The 21,448-nt window shown below is 45.2% G+C and overlaps 2 protein-coding genes across 2 annotated transcripts; one reads left to right on the top strand and one right to left on the bottom strand.

Moving 5' to 3' along the window:
• Window positions 1-3,646: 3,646 nt before the first annotated feature.
• RBP3 (retinol binding protein 3) lies at window positions 3,647-15,811 on the top strand. The gene is made up of 4 exons (XM_066621371.1): window positions 3,647-6,688; window positions 11,141-11,331; window positions 13,753-13,895; window positions 15,486-15,811. The coding sequence occupies exons 1-4, from the start codon at window positions 3,647-3,649 to the stop codon at window positions 15,809-15,811; spliced, it is 3,702 nt and encodes a 1,233-aa protein (XP_066477468.1).
• Window positions 15,812-20,156: 4,345 nt separating this feature from the next.
• ZNF488 (zinc finger protein 488) lies at window positions 20,157-21,203 on the bottom strand. The gene has a single exon (XM_066618989.1). It carries the CDS (start codon window positions 21,201-21,203, stop codon window positions 20,157-20,159), a length of 1,047 nt encoding a protein of 348 aa, XP_066475086.1.
• Between the last annotated feature and the right edge of the window lie 245 nt (window positions 21,204-21,448).

Genomic DNA, 21,448 nt, shown 5'->3' with positions numbered 1-21,448 from the left:
AGTGAGGTCTGGTGCCACCATTTGGTTCAGTCTGCCATGGAGTTTGCCAACCCACAGTGGCCTGACTGGAAGGAATAGGACAGCAATCTCAGCAAGCAACTGCTGGGTTCACAATGGCATAGTTTTTTTCCTCCAGTATGCTGCCGTCTGTGGTACATCCACTGGCAAGCAGAGTTTTGCACCAGTGATGCTGGCAGTGCACCAGCACACATGGAGATGCACTGACATACAATGAGGATAGCATTGGGCTTTGAGCTTCTAGAGGTTATATATATATTTAGGTGCTGTTATATTTACCACTATCATGTCTGATTGTTTAGTTTATTGTTATATAATGTAGTAGCTGATGTATCTAAAAAAAACACAACCCTGACAAACCTTGAAAATAAAATACTTTAAAAAGGCCAGATGTTTGGCTTTTAGATCTTAATCCTATTGTCAAAGGATTAATCCTTTGGATTAATCATTGAAAATCATTGGTGGCTATTTTGTGACATCTATGGGATGTTAAGATCTTCTTGCCCTCTTTCCCATTTTTCCTCCATCCAGGATCCTATACATCAGCAATTGTCTTGGGGGAGGGGAGGAAAAGAAAGCTGTAAGACATATGGCAATTATCTCATCAGCAAGAAACAAGAAAGTATACACTTAAAAGGCTGCCCTGTTTCCTTCAGTGGGTGCAAGGGCTGGTTTCTTTCTTTCCTGCTCCTCATCACACTGCTTGAGCAGCCACTGGTCAAAAGCCAAGAAACTGATTCACAAAACTGATTGGCTGTGAAAGGAACTGGGGAAAAGAGAACGCTAATCTCGGTCTCTGAGAATGTGTCAAGACGAATTGCCTCTCCTGTCCTCATGTTCATTTGTAAGCTTTCTCAGAGAAGGCATTTCATCTTCCTATGAAAAATGTGTTTGTACATTGCTTGTAAATGTGTTTGTACAGAGTGTTTGTACATTGCTTACAATGCTGCGTTTCATACCTCTGTGGAACTTAGTAAATAATAATGCAAATTATCCAGAGAAAATGGTGAGCCATCCCAGAACTATACAGTTTGTTGCTAAGGCACAAGAATGTACACCGAAGAGTATATATGTACGGAGAATGTGCATGAACATAACAGTAATCAACACATAGTGCAGGTAGCACTACCAAGTCGTAACAGATGATCAAGGCAAGACAATATTTCTGTTCCTTTAGTATTAGGTACTTAATGGCACAATCCTAACCTTGTGTTAGGCCGGCGTAAGGCGTTCCAGGGGGTGGGGGGGAGTGGGAGGCAGAGCTGGGACCCTGCAGTTATGCCGGATCCCAACCCTGTTCCCCAAGCAGCGCAGAGTGGCTCCAAGCCGCTTTCCTCAGACTTGTGCCACCTCCTGAGATGGCACAGGTCCGAGGAGACCCATTGGGGCTGTGGTGTCTTACCTGGGGGTAAGGGGAAGAGTTTCCCCTTGCCTCCAGCTAAGCTATTTCTGGCCCCAATCTTGTGCTGGATACAGCGCAGACCTCCTGGCCTGTCTGTTCCAGAGCAACATAGGATTGCACTGCACAATAATTAAAAATGATCAGCCATTAATAATAGGACCATTCTATGTTGCTCCACTTTCTCCAAAAAAGGAGACACTTTTCTCTCTTTTTTTTTCTACTGGAAAATCAACAAAAATTATACAATGAAATGAAACATCAAGGACAAGGAACAGAAACTGTTTTTTAAAGCCAGCTCATTTCACACTGCACACAGTTTGTTTCTTTTCCTCCTCCCTTCATGGCAAGATGGTTCCTCAGTCATCCTGGGGTGGCAGTTGGGAGAGGAAGGAGTCACCTCTGCTGGGACAACTGAGGTGTGTTTCTGCGTATTTCTGTGTCACGTGTGTCATGCGTGTTTCTGCATGCATTTGTATGCAACATTTTGCTGCTTGGGTGTGCATATGGTGTACTTCTGTGCATAGTTGTAAAGTGGGGAAAGGCAAGGATGGTGACACTGTTGGAGCTGATCATCTTTCTATCTCTTAGTAGCACAATAGAATTTCAGGTATCGAAGTCCAAGCAATAACATATACACGCTGTTTCCATCTGTCAAATTTAATTTCTGTTTGCTGGGAGTGGTGTCCTGCCAATGCCATATGTTCTGTGGCAGTATTACAAGTAAATCCTAATTGATTGCAAATTATGAAGATTAAAGTCGACTCCCATTTAGCTGCATTCTGGTGAGGCAGATGTAGTTGTGCTGCTCTTATACGGACATTAATAGTCCGCCGTGGTAATAATATTCATGGTCTTCTCGTTGTTTGGTAAATAACAGATTGGTCATAGCTTTTTTGGAGCTGGCGAACTCCACATGTGAAATGAAGTTACTTGGGAAAAGTGGCAGAGCAACACTCGTTACAGTGGCTGACTTAATTTGTCAAAGGCAAAGAAACAGTTCCATGATCTACTTAACTTTACCTAACTTGCCAATTCTGTTTAGTACCAGGCATTTTCTTTAACCTCGTCAGAGCTTATACAGTAGTTTGTTCACATGGCCCTTCAATCCCTGCTCTTCAAACTTGAACCACTTCTCTCTCTCTCTCTCTCTCTCTCTCTCTCTCTCTCTCTCTCTCTCTGTGTTTCCTAGCTCTCATCTATTAATTATTTTTCAGAGCTGCTAAATGATGGACTCAGTAGGATGGGGACAAAGAATTCTTTTGATTTCCAGCCTTGAAGCACTCTCATGATACGTTTTGTATGATCGATTGGACAAAGCTGCCGTCATTCATTTGATTGATCTCAGCATTCTTCACATCTCTGTTATTCAAGGAAGTTTCATAGGCAGACACTGACCATGGTTTCCTTACTTAAAATTTTCATCACAGTCCCAATAACCGGTACATTGGAAAGAATTCTTTGTATAAGTTTGCAGTATGGAGAAATGCATCAGATTGAGGTAGCCAGAGTCATACACAGACGGAGAAATTCTGCAATGCCATTTCCTATTCTTGCATGTATTAATGACACCTCCAGAGCTTCAACTTCACCAGATAATTATTGGACAATATGAGCCTGCTGATCACAGAATACAGTTTTCAAATAACTCAATTGCCAAACCGCTCTTATTCCCTGTTGTACTTTATATATATTTTTACTCATCTTTTATATCTTATAAATGCATACTAACATTTTTCATATGATGGCGATAAAATTTTAATAAAAACCTAATTTTTTAAAAGTATTAACTCATTCTTCTGTTTTTACCATAACTTTACTCTAAATGATTAACTTCAATTATTTCCCCAAGTCTAGCTAAATCTGATTCAGTTTAACTGGCTTTTATTATACATCTCCTAAGCATAACCAGGGAGTCTCAGCCTCTTTGCTGACGTTCTTTAAGTAGGTTTCATAAAAAGGTAGTTACAACACCATGAGAAGCTGCACTTTTTTATTTGGACTCTGGCTGATGCCCCACAGTTTAATTAGATTAAAGGGTTAGAACCAGATTTAAGGGTTAGTGTTAGATTAAAGGGATATTCTGTGCTCTCAGATTTAATGCTTGGCTATCTGGCGCTGAATCACAGACAGAGAGGGTCAGTGGGAAGCTAAGCTCTTTTCAGTCAGCAAGAACTTGGGAGTGTTTTTGTGGCGTATTTCATTCTGCTCTTTCCTGGCTGAATGAAAATGACGAGAAAATGTTGCCTGCTGTTTATGGTCCTGGTGTTTTGTACTGCCCATTCAGATGTTGTCTACCAATCCACCCTGGTGCTGGACATGGCAAAACTTCTGCTGGACAATTATTGCTTTCCTGAAAACCTACTGGGGATGCAAGAAGCCATTGAACAAGCCATCAAGAGTGGTGAGATCTTGGACATCTCAGATCCCAAACTTTTAGCAACTGTTCTAACCGCTGGAGTACAAGGTGCTCTGAATGACCCACGTTTGGTGATCACTTATGAACCGTCGGCTCCTGCTATCTCCAAGCAAGAAGTGGAAGCTTCTCCACCATCAGAGCAGCTCTTAAGTCTTATTGAACATACAGTGAAATCTGATGTACTGGATGGCAACGTGGGCTATTTACGAATTGACTACGTCATTGGCCGAGAAGTTGTGCAGCAGATAGGAGATTTTCTGGTTGAAAAGGTGTGGAAGACCTTGATGGGGACCTCAGCTCTGGTACTAGATCTGCGTTACAGCACTGGCGGGCAAGTCTCAGGCATCCCATTTATTATCTCCTACTTGTACAATGATGACAAGGTACTGCATGTGGATACTGTATACAATCGACCCTCCAACACCACTACAGAAATCTGGACCTTGCCAAAAGTGCTGGGTGTGACGTACAGCAAAGACAAGGATGTCATATTACTGACAAGCCAACACACCGCTGGGGTGGCTGAAGATGTGGCCTATATCCTCAAGCACATGCATAGAGCCATAATTGTGGGAGAGAGATCAGCAGGAGGCTCCTTGGACGTCCAGAAGTTGCAGATTGGTGCCTCTCACTTCTACATGACGGTTCCTGTATCACGTTCTGTGAGCCCCTTGAGTGGCAGTGGGCAAAGCTGGGAAGTTGGTGGGGTGATGCCATGCGTAGCCACCTCAGCAGAGCAAGCTCTGGATAAAGCCCTGGCCATCATTTCACTGCGCAAAGCTATTCCTAACAGTATCAGTTCCCTGATGGACATCTTGAAGAATAATTACTCAGTAGTAGAGCGGGTGCCTGCACTGCTACAACGTCTTTCCACTCTGGACTACTCTTCCATCCTATCAGCAAAAGACCTGGCTTCCAAGCTAAATACTGAACTACAGACCATATCTGAAGACCCACGCCTCTTGTTACGGGTCACCAAGCCAGGTGAGGCTGTCATGACACCAGGTGAGGAACAAGTTGCCATGGCTGCTGACCTCCCTGACAACGAGCAGCTCATGCGGGCCCTGGTAGACACTGTGTTCAAAGTATCAGTGCTTCCGGGTAATGTGGGTTACATGCGCTTTGATGAATTTGCTGATGCTACAGTACTGGTCAAACTAGGGCCCTACATTGTGCATCACGTCTGGGAACCACTGCAAGCAACTGACTATTTGATCATGGACCTGCGCTACAACCCCGGAGGCCCATCTTCAAGTGCTGTGCCAATCTTGCTGTCCTACTTCCAAGATCCTTCTGCTGGCCCTGTGCACCTCTTTACCACCTATGAGAGGCACACAAACCAGACCAAGGATCACAACAGCAGGGCTGAAATGCTCGGTAAGCCCTACGGGGCACGGCGTGGTGTCTACCTACTCACCAGCCATCACACAGCCACAGCAGCTGAGGAGTTTGCCTACCTTATGCAGTCCCTTGGCCGTGCAACCCTCATTGGTGAGATCACTGCAGGCAGTCTGACCCACACACGCACCTTCTGCATCTTGCAGACAGAAGAGGGAAGAGATTGTGTTCTCCTCATCAGTGTGCCAGTTATCACCTTCATGGACAACCATGGAGAGTGTTGGCTGGGTGGTGGGGTGGTGCCTGATGCAATTGTGCTGGCTGATGAAGCTCTGGAGAAGGCCCAAGAAGTGTTGGCATTCCATAAGGACATGGGGGCTCTTATTGAGGGGGTTGGACAATTGCTTGAGGCTCACTATGCCATCCCAGAAATGGCCAGACGGGTCAGTGAGATGCTGAATTTCAAGTTGGTTCAAGGCGGATATCGCACAGCTGTGGACTTTGAGACCCTTGCCTCCCAGTTGACCAGTGACCTTCAAGAGGCCTCTGGGGATCATCAGCTGCACATCTTCCATAGCTACCTGGAGCCCTCCACAGAGGAGCAGCCTGCTGACAAGACTCCCAGCCCTGAAGAGCTCAGTTATATCATTGAGGCACTTTTCAAGGTGGACGTACTACCTGGGAATGTGGGATACTTGCGTTTTGACATGATGGCTGAGGCTGAGACAGTGAGAGCCATTAGGACACAACTGTTGCACATGGTTTGGGACAAGCTAGTGGGAACAGATGCTATGATTGTTGACATGCGCTACAATACAGGCAGCTATTCCACTGCAGTGCCCATCTTTTGCTCCTATTTCTTTGATGCTGAGCCCCAGCAGCATCTCTACACAATTTTTGACCGCAGCACCTCCCATAGTACAGAGGTTTGGACCTTAGCCCAAGTGTCAGGAAAGCGTTACGGCTCAAGCAAAGACATCTATATCCTAATTAGCCATGTGAGTGGCTCTGCTGCTGAAGCTTTTACTCGCTCAATGAAAGACCTGCATCGGGCCACAGTAATTGGGGAGCCTACTGTGGGTGGTTCCCTCTCTGCAAGTATTTACCGTATGGGCAGCAGCCCACTGTATGCCTCCATCCCCAGCCAAGTAGTGCTCAGTCCAGTCACTGGCAAAGTGTGGAGCTTGTCTGGGGTGGAGCCTCATGTCACCACCCAGGCTGCAGAAGCCATGGCTTCTGCCCAGAGCATCATCGCTTTACGTGCCAAACTGCCCACTGTGCTGCAGACAGTGAGCAAACTGGTGGCTGACAACTATGCCTTTGTGGACATTGGGGCTAAGGTGGCAGCCAAGATTGCTGATCTCACCAGCACCTACAGGAAGATCAACTCGGAAGTGGAACTTGCTGAGCGAATAGCAGCTGAACTAAAAGTGCTTTCTGGAGATGCAAACCTGAAGGTAACTCACATCCCTGAACATTCAAGGGACCACATCCCAGGGATTGTCCCCATGCAGGTAAGTCCTTATTAAACCAACTCTTTAGCAACTGCAGAAAATCTGTATTAAACAGAGAGCTCTGCCTGGTTTCTGCTCTCCTGATCAGAAGTTCATACAAGACAGACAGACAGACCAAACGAGGATGGCATAAACTCTGTAGAATGAGTTTGCTTTAGAGATCAGGAACAGGATTCATCTGCTGAAATTTGCTGAGATTTCACACACTGACACAACTTAGAAGTGTAATAAAATCTCTTGTTTGTTTTATTTGTCGCCACCTACATGCAGTCCATAGATCTGTTTTACAGTTGGCCCTCAAAGGTCCATTTCTGGATCCCCCACAGATACTGATTCTGAGGATGCAGAGGGCCCTCAAAGGACCTCCTGGATGCAACTGGAGGTGTCTTCTGGTCACAGTCATGTCTGGGAGGTCCTCAAAGCCCTTCTGATGCAGGGTCAGCACCTGTATTAAGTCAAATTCACCTCAGGAGGTGGTGCAAATCCAAGGAGACCCATAGGGGCTGCAGTGGCTTACCTGGCTGAGCCACTTTGGACACCTATCCTGCGCTGGATACAGCACAAGCCTCTTGGCTTGCCTGTTGCAGCGCAAGATAGGAGTGCGCCCTTAGAGATATAAATAAAATTTATTATAGATTTTCTATCTCTATGATATAAAAAAAAGTAATGACTTTTAAAGAATTCAGAAGAAAATTAAAATCATTGCTGTTCTCTATAAAACCTGTGATGTGGTGTTAGGTGTTTGTTGCAAGGTACTTGACAAGACTAGAGTAGGTTACCTTACCACACCTCTAACTGATCCACATCATATTCCATTCACCTGAAAGAAAGGCCTGCGTTTGAGTTGTAACTTGTTTCAGCTACCCAAGTAGTTTAATGTCACTTGCAGCAATAGCTCCAGCAGTACCTGGAAGAAGAAACAGGACCCAATCCTGCTGTAGTGGGCTCAGATGGGAATGCACATCCTCATAGGATGTATGACCATCTAGTAAGCTAAGGTCACATCCAATGCCACAAGTTCAGTTAACCAATCTTCAGCTTTATTGAAATCACAACTGAAACAGCAAACAATTGTAAAGTCAGAGACTCAGTACTTAGCTATACAGGATGGCGCACTGGAGGCTGAATAGGGCTGGATGAGATGGATGAAGACTGGGTTGGTTGGACGAATTTTCCTCCACACAGAATAGATCCCTGCACAGAGACAATTAGTATGTAACAGGACATGCTCATTTTCTCTGTGGGGATTTGTTTGTTTGTTTTGTTTGTTTTTTAAATGGAGGAGCATTCAGGGATGCTAAAACCTAGACACAGATTTCCCATCTCAGGGAAAATTAGACCTGAGATTGGGATAGTTCCTGCCCCATTTCTAGGAGCCATGTCAGACAGATGTGGGAATTCGGATTTAAGAGTATTTAACAAGACTAAGAAGTGAAAGCTATCATCACGTATATTTATTTTTAATTGATCTATGATAAAATTATATATGTATTGTATAGTGCATCTGCTTATATTATATATCAGGGCCGCTCAAACCCTAGCCCAAGGGCCAGATTCAGCATTCAAGCAGATCCGTCCACCTGGTCAGCAGCCCTGTTCATGCCCATGTGCCACACAATGTGCTCCATGATCAGGGGACAGGGACGTTCTGGGTATTGCATCTTCCTGAATGTTCTGTCCCGCAGCCTTCTGGGATGCTGGGTGGCTGACGCAACTGCCCAGAGTGTCCCTGTTCCCCAGTCCTGGAGGACATCACGCAGCACCTGGGTGGAACAGAAAGAAGTGGTCCGAACTGGCATAGTCAAAGTTCCAAAGGGGGAGTGAGAGGGCCTTGTAGTGTGCCCTACCTCATATCAGCAATCTCTATCTCCTGCATAGCTGCTCTCTTACAAAGGTCACATGCCAGCAGAAGATCCCTTGAGATGCACAAAACAGTTCCCACATGCTCAGCTGCACTTTTGTTTTAGCTTTAGTGCAACCAGAGGAAGTAGCTTCGCACCCACGAAAATGAAAAGAAGACAAAACCAATGGTGCAAAGCAGGTTTATTTCCCCAATTTTCCAATGTGTTTTGAACTTCATGTTCTTCCTCAGGGGAAATGAGTCAATATATCAGATCACAATCCTATCCAACTTCCCAACACTGATGCAGCTGTGCCAACGGGATGTGCACTGCATCCTGTGGGGGGGGGGGGAGTCATGGCAGCCTCCTCAGGACTGCGTTGCTTAAGTTGGATAGAACTGGGCCCTCTGTTGCATACCCCCCCCCATCTCTTTCCAGGGTAAGGGCCCAATCCTATCCAACTTTTCAGCACCAGTGCAGCTGCAATGCAGCCCAGAGGTACGGGAACAAATGTTCACTAACATTGAGGAGGCCTCTGTGACTGCCTGCCCACCACAGGATGCAACACACACCCCATTGGCATGGCTGCACCAGCCCTGGAAAATTGGTTAGTATTGAGCCCTAAATGTGCTATTTTTACCTCTTGTGAGGCTGTAAATACTATCCAAATGTAAAGAAAGCTGCACTCTTGTCTGATTAGTTGAATGAAAGTTGGCAGGTAGTCTGAAGTTCCCACTCTGCCCCTTCTCATGTGCCTGTCATCAGGCTAATTGTTTTTAACCCCTTTGAGCTTTCATTGTTTCACTAGTTCAGAACATTTATACTAGGCCACAATGACGTTTGGGCATAGACAATGTTTTATTTGGATTGAGTTCTCTTTTTCTGTACTATTGCCAGAAATGAAAAGCATATCATGAAAATGACAGGGAATGTAACAGGAAGCCTTGCTAAGCAGTGGTGGGAATATTTATGCAAAAGCAGATTTGTCTGAAAAGAGCCACAATTGTAGGTCTGTGGGCCAGAAAGCCATGTCAGTGCCCCATTCTCCAGATCACATTAGATTCTATGATATTAGAAGGTCTTCCTGGAAATATATTAGTCCAGTTAAAACATGACATACATGATCTGCTTAATGATGGCATTAAAAAAAGAAAAGAGAATAAGGGCCCAATCCTATCCAATTTTCCAGTGCTGGTGCTGCTGTGCCAATGGGGTGTGCACTGCTTCCTGTGTTGGGGAGGCAGTCCCAGAGGCCTTGTCAAGGTATGGGAACATTTGTTACCTTACCTCGGGGCTTCATTGTGGTTGCACCCATGCTGGAAAGTTGGATAGGATTGGGCCCTTAATTGTCAACTGTTCAGAGAGCAGAAGAGGAACTATTATTCTGTATTCAGTATTGTTACTACTTCCCAAACAGATGATGGAAGATAGCTGATTATTACTCATGATCTGCCTCAGCTACTAAATCAGTTAAAGATCTCACTCCCCCAGATCACAGTCCTGATCCTGAACAGCTGCCTCCCACATCTATTTACTGAGTCAAAAACAAGCCCAACAGTCCTAATAACAGGCTTAACCAGGCCCAGCCCAAGCCAATCTGACATTTAAAGAAGCATCAAATTCTTTCACCACCACTACATTCACCCTCATTGCCTCTCTTCAGCTCCTCTGCAGCCACCCTTTAAACTTGCCAGGCAGGGAGAATTCTGGGAACAGAACCAAAGTGTTCTTCATCAGTCAGTTTAAAAGGAAGTGTTGGAGATGGCAGTGGCCTAAAAGCATCAGGGTGGTAGCACCATTAATCTCCTCTTCTAGCATTGTCACAGGTGGAAGAGATGGTGAGCTTCAACCCCTTACTCCTCTCATCACTCCCATGGTAGGAGGATGGGCAAGAAGGAGATGGGATGGTGGTTAGCTGGAGTGGTGGGGCAGGGGAAGTAGTGGCAGGCAGGTATGGCAAGCAGGGCACCCCTCACCAACTTCCTTTGTTCCCAGCCTGCCACTCAAAGCTGCTGTTTTGCTCAGCTTCATGGAGGGGCTGCCCGTGGGCTTCACATGAGGGGCAATTTCTAGAAACACACTATGTATTGCAATGTAAATCAGAACTGGAGAATAACACCCTGTGGGGGTCTGATCTTCATTTTCAGTGTATGTTCTGGATTGGAGGAAGAAGGCTCTCCCATCCCGATTACTATCAGTGAGAGCTGATCACCCTCATTGGAGGAGCAGGGAAATGGGAGATTAGAAACAAAATGGAAGGGACACAGTTATTAAGGAGCACAGGCTGAAGGAAAGGAATGGATAGGTTGTGGATTGTGGATTTAGATTGTAATCAGACAGATTTAAAGGGAATAGAGAAACTAGTATGTTCGCTATTGCTGGAGTTAAGACATTCAAGCACACCCCATGTAGAGAAAAGGAATCGGAACGGCTCAGTATGACTGGGTTGGGTGAGCAAGGGGAAGCAGAAGACCTCAAAGGAAAAAGCATAAATGTCCCAATCTAGCTAGTGACATACAACAAGGTGCTGAGTGCATTGATACTAATTCTTATGAATACCTTACTCTCATGATACATTGTCCTTGAATGTTGAATGTTTAAACTATTTCAGATCCCTTCCCCGGATATGTTTGAAGACCTCATTAAGTTCTCTATCCAAACCAACGTGTTTGAGAACAATGTTGGCTACCTGAGATTTGATATGTTTGGGGATTGCGAGCTTTTATCCCAAGTCTCTGAGCTGCTAGTGGAACATGTCTGGAAGAAGATTGTCAATACTGATGCTTTGATCATAGACATGAGGTAAATACTCATCAAAACAGAATTCACAGGCATATGTCATGAGCCGGGCTGGATGAAAGCAAGGTGGAATAAACTGTCATAATTTGAAAATAGAATTTATAGAATGAGTGCTTCTCAAAGCCAGTTTCATTTCCTTCATTCCTAACCCATGTGTATGAACACAGTGTGCCAAGAGGAATGTTAAGCAATGCTGGTGCCAGGACACTGAGGCACAACCCTGCAGTAGGTCCTCCATGACACTCCCTACCTGACACTTAGACAGGGGTTCCCAAAATGTGTGTTGCAGTGTCTTAGGGCACCCTCACAGGGCACACGCTCATACACTCCCAGGGGTGCCGTGGAATGTCCCTGGTGGCCCCTCCTACCTGTTCCCTTGGGTGCCACCATCTTAGATCTCGCAAAATCTCATGGCATTTGGGTGCTGCTATCTTGGATCTCATGAGATTTCGCGAGATCTGACTGAGCTGGGAAGAAGAGGCTGTAGGGGCGTCATGACCCAGGTAAGTTTGGGAACCACTGCCTTATGATACATTTAGTGCTATCACTGCCACCAGTGTGAAGGGTTGATCTGCCCAGGTGAGCCCTCTGGAGGGCATGAGCCTAAACTGGCCACCCTGGCTCTGCGCAGCTATGGCTGTAAATTTTACAGAGCTAAGGTGGGTTACACGTATTTCTAATGATGGTAGTAAAATCCACCATATTGCCATGTTGCTTCAAGGTGGCTTCCCATATTGCAAGTTTGCACTTGGGTATCAATATCTCCTCAGTTTTTCGTGAGCTGTTGTCAAATTAGAGAAACTGAATTCCTGCTCTTGAAGCTGGCCCTCTTGAAGCAGGTTGAGGCAAAACACCTCAGATTGCAAGTTTGGGGGAGCAGCAGATTTGGAGCCACCCTGCCTGTTTGCCGACCTCTGCTGCAGCCAGCAACAACATCACAGAGCTAGCGGCAGAACCCCAGCCAGCCCAGCTCTGAGAGTAGAAATCCCTTCTCTTCTGCCTGCCTGCCTGTTCTTCTGCCTCTTCTCTCTGGGCACAGGAGTGGCCTCACACACCTCAAGGGTTCACTCGGCACTATTTCAAGCACCAGTGAAGAGAAAGGACAACATAGCAGGAATAACAACAACAGCTGACCCTCATCCAGCTACTAAGCAGCCCCATACAGAGCAGAAGACAATGTGTATGTGTGGGAGGGAATGAGGGGCATCTGGCATCCCAGTTCAGTTGCTAAAATGTCTTGGGCCGCTGTCATTTGCTACTCAACCAATATCATTTGAACAAGTGTTTGCATTTTGCTCCCAGTTTCTCACTTGCACTATGTATGATGTCTTGTCACTGCATTGTCTTCGAGACTGTTTCAGTGGCACTTCTCAGTGCAGTTTTGCTGTTTGGAAAGAGGGTCACAGTTGAGAAGCTGCTAATGTTGTGAGAGCACTAGGAATCTGATGAAGGGTTTAACTCTCTCTCTGCCATCCCAGTGGGAGGAAGGGGGTGCAAAACAGCTGCTGAATGTGGAAAAAGTAGATCAGCATGTTTCCAATGAAGACAGACTTCCTAAAATGCAATGGAAGTGCTTTGAGTGTGTGGTCGCTGCATTCTGAGGCATTAGTTCTCCTGGTGGAAGATAGTCACTCTTCTCATACTTCTCTGGGAACTCATGGAGGGCAACTCAGGATTGCACCCAGTGTCCATGGTCCCAGCCTCCGAGTTGTTTGTAGCGCAATCCTATCTTGTGCTGGAATAGGCAGGCCGGGAGGCCTGCACTGTATCCAGCACAAGGCCCCAAAGTGGCTCAGTCAAAGGTAAGGGGAAACTCCTCCCCTTACCCCTGGGTAAGTCATCTCCGGAGGTGGCATAAGTCCAAGGAGAGCAGAGTGGCTTGAAGCTGCTCCACACTACTCAGGGAACAGGGTTGGGATTTGGCATAATGACCAGGTCCCAGCCCAGCCTCCAACTCCCTGCTCACCCACTCCCGCGACCACCCCCACTCGCCCCCCACCCCAGAACGCCTCCCTGCCCTCCCAATATGGCCGATGAAACCTACCTTCCACAAGACACCATGGAGCCTCCGTGCTCCAGTGTACCTCTGTGCGCTGGTGTAGCTTGCTCCCAAGGAGGTGTGAATGTGCTTTATGGCACATGTGAGGTTAGAGTCTTACAGCTTAGAGTCATACAGCTGTAAGACTCTATTCATCTGTTAGGATATCCTAACAAAAGGCAGGGCTGCCAATCACACATGAACAGGTAGAACAGGTGGAGCCTGAGAATGGGAGCAGCATGCAGAATCCAGACCCCCCTCCCCGCATTCAGTAGATATTTCAAAGAAATTGGTGCATGTTCAAACTCTCACCACACTTTAGAAGATCTGTCTTTACCTTCAAAATGAACTCATCCGATCTGGATTTTCTCTCCTTATCAAAACAGACACAATATAGGGGGCCCTACATCCGCCATACCCATTCTATGCTCCTATTTCTTTGATGAAGGACATCCAATTCTACTGGACAAAGTCTACAGTAGACCAAATGATACAACAAATGAGATCTGGACCCGTTCACAGCTTATAGGTGAGAAAAATTACATTATGAATTTGTGGCTGTCAATATCTTTGTTCATCAAGATCACAGAGAGCATGTTCATCCCTGAAATATTAAAGCTTGGCTGTTGAAAGCAGGGCTCACCAACAGGCAGATCAGAGTAAGAAATGCAGTGAGCCCAAAGAGTAACAATATTCAGTATGTCTGATATTTCATTTTTGGTATTGAGAATGTCAAGAATAACTTGGCACTGTCATGATTAAATGTGTTGGTAAATTAACTCCAGGACTCTTGAGAACTATCACATTTGTTACTTCAAAGGCCATCTCTCAGCTGCTGGTTTACTTTGTAAATGCCAGACCAGATTCAACTGCTAAGCCCACAGCCATGGCCTAGGTGTGTGGCCTTTATGGTGGTGGTGGTGATTATGATGATGAATACTTATATGCTGCTTTTCAAGCGGAGTAGTTACATAAGAACAGCCCCACTGGATCAGGCCATAGGCCCATCTAGTCCAGCTTCCCATATCTCACAGCGGCCCATCAGATGCCCCAGGGAGAACACCAGATAACAAGAGACCTCATTCTGGTGTCCTCCCTTGCATCTGGCATTCTGACATAGCCCATTTCTAAAATCAGGAGGTTGCGCATGCACATCATGGCTTGTAACCCATAATGGATTTTTCCTCCAGAAACTTGTCCACTCCCCTTTTAAAGGCATCCAGGCCAGATGCCATCACCACATCCTGTGGCAAGGAGTTCCACAGACCAACCACACGCTGAGTAAAGAAATATTTTCTTTTGTCTGTTCTAACTCTCCCTACACTCAATTTTAGTGGATGTCCCCTGGTTCTGGTGTTATGTGAGAGTGTAAAGAGCATCTCTCTATCCACTCTGACCATCCCTTGCATAATTTTGTATGTCTCAATCATGTCCCCCCTCAGGCGTCTCTCTTCTAGGCTGAAGAAGCCCAAATGCCGTAGCCTTTCCTCATAAGGAAGGTGCCCCAGCCCAGTAATCATCTTAGTTGCCCTCTTTTGCACCTTTTCCATTTCCACTATGTCTTTTTTGAGATGCGGCAACCAGAACTGGACACAATACTCCAGGTGTTGCCTTAACATCGATTTGTACAACGGCATTATAATATTAGCCGTTTTGTTCTCAATACCTTTTCTAATGATCCCAAGCATAGATCATAATAAAATCAATCAGTAATTGTTCCCTGTCCCCGAAGGGCTCACAATCTTAAAAAATACATTAGAGACACCAGCAACGGCCACTGGAAAAGATGCCAAGCAGGGGCAAAGAGGGACAGTTGTTCTCCCCCTGTTAAATGTAAGAGGAAACCACTTTAAAAGTGCCTCTTTGCCCAGTTAGCAGGCTTTACCAAGTCATTTCTTTTCAGCCTTTATTTTCAATCTGTAAAATGGAAGGAAGAGTCCGCCTGCCATGCAAGATTGAATTGCTATTTAAAATTAAGTATTTGTGAGTAAATAAAGTGTGTGCATTTGTGAGAATACTAAACATTTGTGAGCTGCTCTCTTATCTCATGAGTCCATTTTGTAGCTGTAGAGTGAAAGCAAATGCGTTGACCTGCTGCATCTTCTCTCCTCTCTTGAAGGTACAAGATATGGCTCCAATAAGGGACTGATCATTCTCACCAGCTCTGTGACTGCTGGAGCTGCTGAAGAGTTTGTGTACATCATGAAGAGGCTGGGTAGAGCGTTCATCATTGGACAAAGGACTAGTGGAGGTTGTCACCCACCTCAAACGTATCATGTGGATGGCACCAACCTCTATATCACAATCCCGATTTCCAGATCCACAAGTTCCACTGATGGTAATTGGGAAGGGGTGGGGGTCAGTCCCCATATGGCAGTTCCCGCTGAGGTGGCACTCATCAAAGCAAAAGAAGTGCTCAGGGCACACCTTCACAGTTCCAGCTAGATTAAAGGAACAAAGAAATGGCCCTATAGCAGAGAAAGACAAGAAGAGGAAAACAGGGAGCAAAGATGTCCAGCTATCTACTTGTTTTCATTGGGAAGCGAAGTTTCGTTCCTGCAAACCTGTTCCAGAGGTTTGACATCAGTCTCCAGTTACAGTGTGAAATCTTCAAAGGTAGAAAAGGAAGCAAAAAGAAATCAGGACCCACTTCCCAATTTAGTTGTCTAATCCAGTGACACAGTGGCTTGAGCCTTCAAAATATATGCAACTAGAGGTTAGGATGTAGGGTTAGGACAGCTCAGCCTATGTTAATACAAATAGCTTAGGGTCAAAGCCTATCCAATTTTCCATTACTGGCGCAGCTGTGCCAACAGGACACGTACTGCGTCCTGTGATGGGTAGGCAGTCACAGAGGCCTCCTCAAGGCATGAGAACATTTGTTCCTTTACCCTGGGGCTGCATTGTGGCTGTACCAGTGCTGGAAAGTTGGATAGGATTGGGCTCTTACTCACTTGAATTTGGTTTACAGAATCATCCATTTACACAGCAAGGTTTTTCTGCACTAGTGCAAATTTACAAGTCACATTTACACCAAATATTGCCCTGCCCCTTATGCTTCTTTGCCCATTCAGAATGCGTTCATGTGAACAATCAAATGAATGAAACACTAATTCTATACAGAAGTATATAAAATGTTTTGCCTTTGCAAGAAGTCTTGTACAAAGTAGTTAAAATCCTTGCTCTTGGAGTCCAATGCTTTCTACAAATGCTCAATTGGAGGAGAAGGTCCCCAGGCTTGGGAAGCCCTCAGCAGCTAACAGTGGTAGATCTTCATAAAATGGACTATCATCAATACCCCTGTCTCTTTGTAAAAGTGTTGACCTATAAACTGGGTCAAAATATTATTACCCTCTTCCTTATAGCTTAAAGCAGTGGTTCCCAAACTGTGAGCCGTGACTCCCTGGGGAGCTGCAGAAACCAGCCAGGGGAGCCACGGAATCCTCATGAAAAGCTTGCCACCCTATACAATGTATAGGATTGTAGTCCTAATGGGGAGCCATGGACAGTGGTCTAGTAGGTCAAGAGAGCCACCAGCCAAAAAAATGTTTGGGTACCACTGGCTTAAAGGGTCCTTTTGGGAAGACAGAAACGGGACTGAGAAGACAAGCAAAATAAAATGCTTATCCTTTAAGCCAATTCCCTTCCCCCTTTAAGTCTGAGTCTTTTACTCCTGCCCATTCTGTTGGAGGCAGGACTAAGCAGCATTCTCATTCTATTTCAGTATTGGTAGGCTTTAATGAAAGCAGAAATTCCATACAACCCCTGTTCTCTCTCTCCCCAAGTTAAATTCCAATGTGGTCCATGCATAAATACCCTACTTCTCTAATAGAGGGAGGGTGGAGGCTGCCAGATTTTGTAAGGTTTTTAAAAGATAGTGTTGAGGAAGTGTATTAGAACTACCTACCACAGCAATTCTCGTGGTAGGTCATTCACTAGTTTTAGCACAGACTCAGTCCAGAGTGTTGCTTCTATGTTCTTGAAACCCACTGCTGCGGTGAACTTAGATTCTCTTTTTCTGATTGCTAACTAGATGATATTTCTTGTACCGTAGAATAGAGAGGTCCTTGCAAAGTGGTCAGATCTTGCCTCAGAGATGAAAATTCAGACCTTTCAGGCCAAAATCTGTTTATCAAGATGTAAGGAAGTGAGACGCTAGAAGGGAATGAAACTAAGCAATGGCACTAACACTAGTCCTGTGAAGGTTGATGTCCAAGACTGAAAGCCAGAAACAACAAAGTTAAACCAACATGTATATATACTTTAATATTGATGGCCTACAAATGTCTGCAGTCTGTCAGCATCTCTCTCTCCCATCCTCTCAGGTCTGACCCATTTATTACCATTGCAACACTTCAGCAGTTTGCTTTCTTTGCGTGCGCAAGAAGTGAATTGATCTAATACAGGGGTGTCAAACTCGTTTCAAACAGAGGGCCAAAGTTAGCATTCAGGGCTCCAGCTGAGGGCCGGAAGTGATGTCATTAAGCAGAAAGTGACATCATTAAGCAGCTAATGGCCAGAAATCAGACCTTGTTCTCATATAGAAACTCATTAACTGCAAACGACAGAAGAGAGAGTAAGCAAATCTTGGTAATATTTCAAGATTTGGGAAAGCCCAATTTTCATGTGGGCTGCCATTTCAGCTGTAACACCTCAGCAGCTGAGAGCTTGAGCGCTGGATAAAAAGCTTCCGGGGGCTGCTTCCAGCCTCTGGGCCTTATGTTTGACACCCCTGATCTAACTGATCACTGTGCAACCCCTCCAACGTGTACTTTGCCTTTAGACTCAAATGCACTGATTGCACCATGTTTGTAAAGACAGCCACAGTTACAGATATTACAGTTCCTGTTTCTGCTGTTCAGGAAAAGTGTTATCAGTGACGGCACTTGCTGCCATTTGTATGGGTTCTGCTCCAAATAAATTCAACCGCCAGATTGATACCCCCTTTTTTCGAACTAAAAGGAAATTATGCATACATTTGAAAACCAGGATGTTTTTGAGACTCATGTCATAGATTTAGGGCCCAATCCTATCCAACTTTTCAGAACCAATGTAGCTGTGCTAGTGGGGCATGCACTGCATCCTGGGATGGACGCACAGAGGCCTCCTCAAGATAAAGAAAGTTTGTTCCCTTATCTTGGGGCTGCCTTGGTGCTGGAACGTTGGAAAGGATTGGGCCTATAATGTTTGTTTTTTTAATCTAAGCCTTTTGCAAACATTTTCAGTTAAAAGTCATAACCTTTGCTTTAATTTTGATGTGCACATGATGGTACCTATAAATGGAAAGGGCCCTTCATCTACCAACCCATCCTTGCACATTTGTGCAGCAAGCTTGCTGTGAGTGTATATGTTTTGTCTACTTTCTTTGAGCACCTCATTTTATGGGAGGAAACATAGAATAAGATTTTAAATAAATAATAGGCCTGGGATCTTTAGTATAATGACATGTGGGAGGTGTTATTTCTCAAAACCACCTAACTATGTATGCTGCTAAAATGCACAAAAAAATGTCATCCAAACTGGCCCAAATTCATTCATTTGTTGGAGCAATGTCAGTATAACTGGCTGGGAAGCTGACGTTGCTGCTGTGGCCAAGATCAGTAAATGTGGTCTTCAGAGTGTACATGGCAATTTTGGAGGTTTAGTGTTTTGATTATGTTTCTCCAATATTTTGATAGATCCTGCCGTTTGTATCTAATAATTAATTACCTAGACAGAGTCTAATTGTTGTTTATTTAGTGACTAATAGGGCAATTTTTTCTTTGTTTTGTTCATGCTGCTGTTGTGATTATTAGTATACAAAATAAACATTCTGAGAAATTTTCTCTCACTTATTAAAATACTGGAGGACTGAAAAATATTATGCACAAGTCTTCTTATTGAGATGATCCCACCTTGCAGCTGAATTACTACTATTATTATTATTATTATTATTATTATTATACCGCCCTTCTCCAAATTGCTCAGGGCGTTTTACACAGCTGCTCCTCCCCTCTTTCTTGTCCTCACAACAACCCTGTGAGGTAGGTGAGGCTGAGAGAAAGTGACTGGCCCAAGGTCACCCAGACGGTCTAATGAAACATAGCTCACCCTTCAAACTTGCAGATCCATTAAAATATTCATTACTACAGCCAAAATAAGAACAGAATAGTTATAAAACGGGCAGCCCAATCTTATCCTGTGTTGGAACAGGCAGGCTGGCTGACCTGTGCTATATCCAGCACAGGGATGGAGGTGGCTGCCATACACACACACACAGAGTCTGGCAGCAGCCCTGATTTTTCCACAACAGGCTTTTTAAAGGAGAAGGGAACTCTACTTGAGTTCCGTAGAGTCACTAAAGGGTGACTCGGAAAATGCCCCTGTTATGAGTCGAGTCATGGTGGGCAGTGACTCGGCAACTCAACTAGAGTCAAGCCCCACTGGGTTTTCCTATTCCTGCTTTTTAAAGATAAGATAAAGTAATTGTGGCTTGTACAACAACATGAAACACTACAAAAAGTAGTCAAACAAAGCAGCAAACCTATCCAAATAAACACCAAGTTGGAAATACATTTCACTATTTTTTTATTTCCTTAGACTTTTATCCACAGAGTGCAATTTCTCGGACTGGAGCTGACTTGAGTTCCTATCATCATGGTGGTTGTTTTTCTTCTGAAAAATACAGTAGAAATCACTGCAAATGCCTGTCTCTCAGGAGATACTAGTTTAAATCTGGCAGAAAATGAATGGGAACAATTCAACATACATACACACACAAAAACACACACAATCTCCATTGCCTGTGGGCCTAATTATGTGAAGTCATGTGCCGAGATAAATGGTGTCGTTCCCGAAAGTACTCCTGGCAGACAGGGCAGGTCAGCTTTTCCTCTCGCCTCCTTTTCGCCCCTTGGGATTCTGGCGAAGCACTCTCCTTTTTGTGATGGGAGCGCATGTGGAACACGAGGTCGGAGGTCATGCGAAAGGAGAGGTTGCATTTTGCACACCAGTTCTGGGCTGCCACACCAAAGGAAGTGAAGGTGGGAGGCAACAAGGTCAAGGAAGCAGAAGAAGAGCTGGAGGTGGGTGTGGCATGCCCTTGTTCTCCAGTCTGTCTAGGCCACTGTCCTGAAGTATAAGCAAAGGGACTGCTCTGAAGAAGGCTAGACTGCAGCAACTGAGAGCCACTCAAATCACTCACCAGGAACTTGGAGGTAAAAATGCTGCTGTAGTGCATAATGTCAGTGGTGCTGATGAGCTCAGACAGCTTCCTTGGCCCTTTCACCATGTCAGTCAGATGCTGAGAAGCAGCCACTGGTCTCCTGTCCACCAGGCACTTTGCTGGCTTGCGAAAAGCACTCTTCGGCTCCCCGACAGCTCTGGTTGGCCACACAAAGGAGAATGCACTGCCTGGTGAACTTCGAACTAGATTGCTGTGGACCTGCTCTTTGCCAAAAGCAGCACCTCCACCTCCATGTTCTAACTCTTTGGCTTTCTCAACTTTCAATTTGTCCTTCATCTGCCTCACTTCAGTGAAGGCACTTTCCTTCTGCTCCAGAGCATCTTTGTTAACAAGTGTTTGTTTTCCTGTCGTGAGCATCCAGACGGGTCCCGCCAACATGTGCTGCTCAGTGCCTTCATCCCTGCTCCCATTGCGCTGTTCTTCACGCAAGTAATTTGTTTTCTCCAACAACACCATTTTCCTTCCCGGGCTGTTCTCCATTTCATCACGGTTTATTCTCCTTTCCCCAACAAGGCCATGGGAATAGTCTTTCCGAGCAGCGATTTTAAGCTCCAGGTCCCTCCCCAAACTGTGAAAGTTGGTGGACTGTTCTACCAACCTGCCTTTGACCATCTTTGGGGCACAGAGATTTCTCCAGAGCTGGGTACCCTTCTCTGGGAGGCAGAGGAAACGGGCATGAGAGAGATAGGAGTGCTCACATTTAAAAACTTGCTTGCAGTTGGGACAATCTAGCTCTAGAAAGAAAGAAAAGTGCTGGTTAGCAATCGCTAATCAAAATTCTGGGGGAGAATATTGATATGCCCCAAGAGCTGGTGCCGCCCCCCCAATAATGAGGATTCAGTGGCATACTGCCTTTG

This window comes from Tiliqua scincoides, chromosome 3 (genome assembly GCF_035046505.1).
Source record: "Tiliqua scincoides isolate rTilSci1 chromosome 3, rTilSci1.hap2, whole genome shotgun sequence".
Taxonomy (NCBI): Eukaryota; Metazoa; Chordata; class Lepidosauria; order Squamata; family Scincidae; genus Tiliqua; species Tiliqua scincoides.
This window is presented reverse-complemented; position numbering and strand designations above follow the sequence as displayed.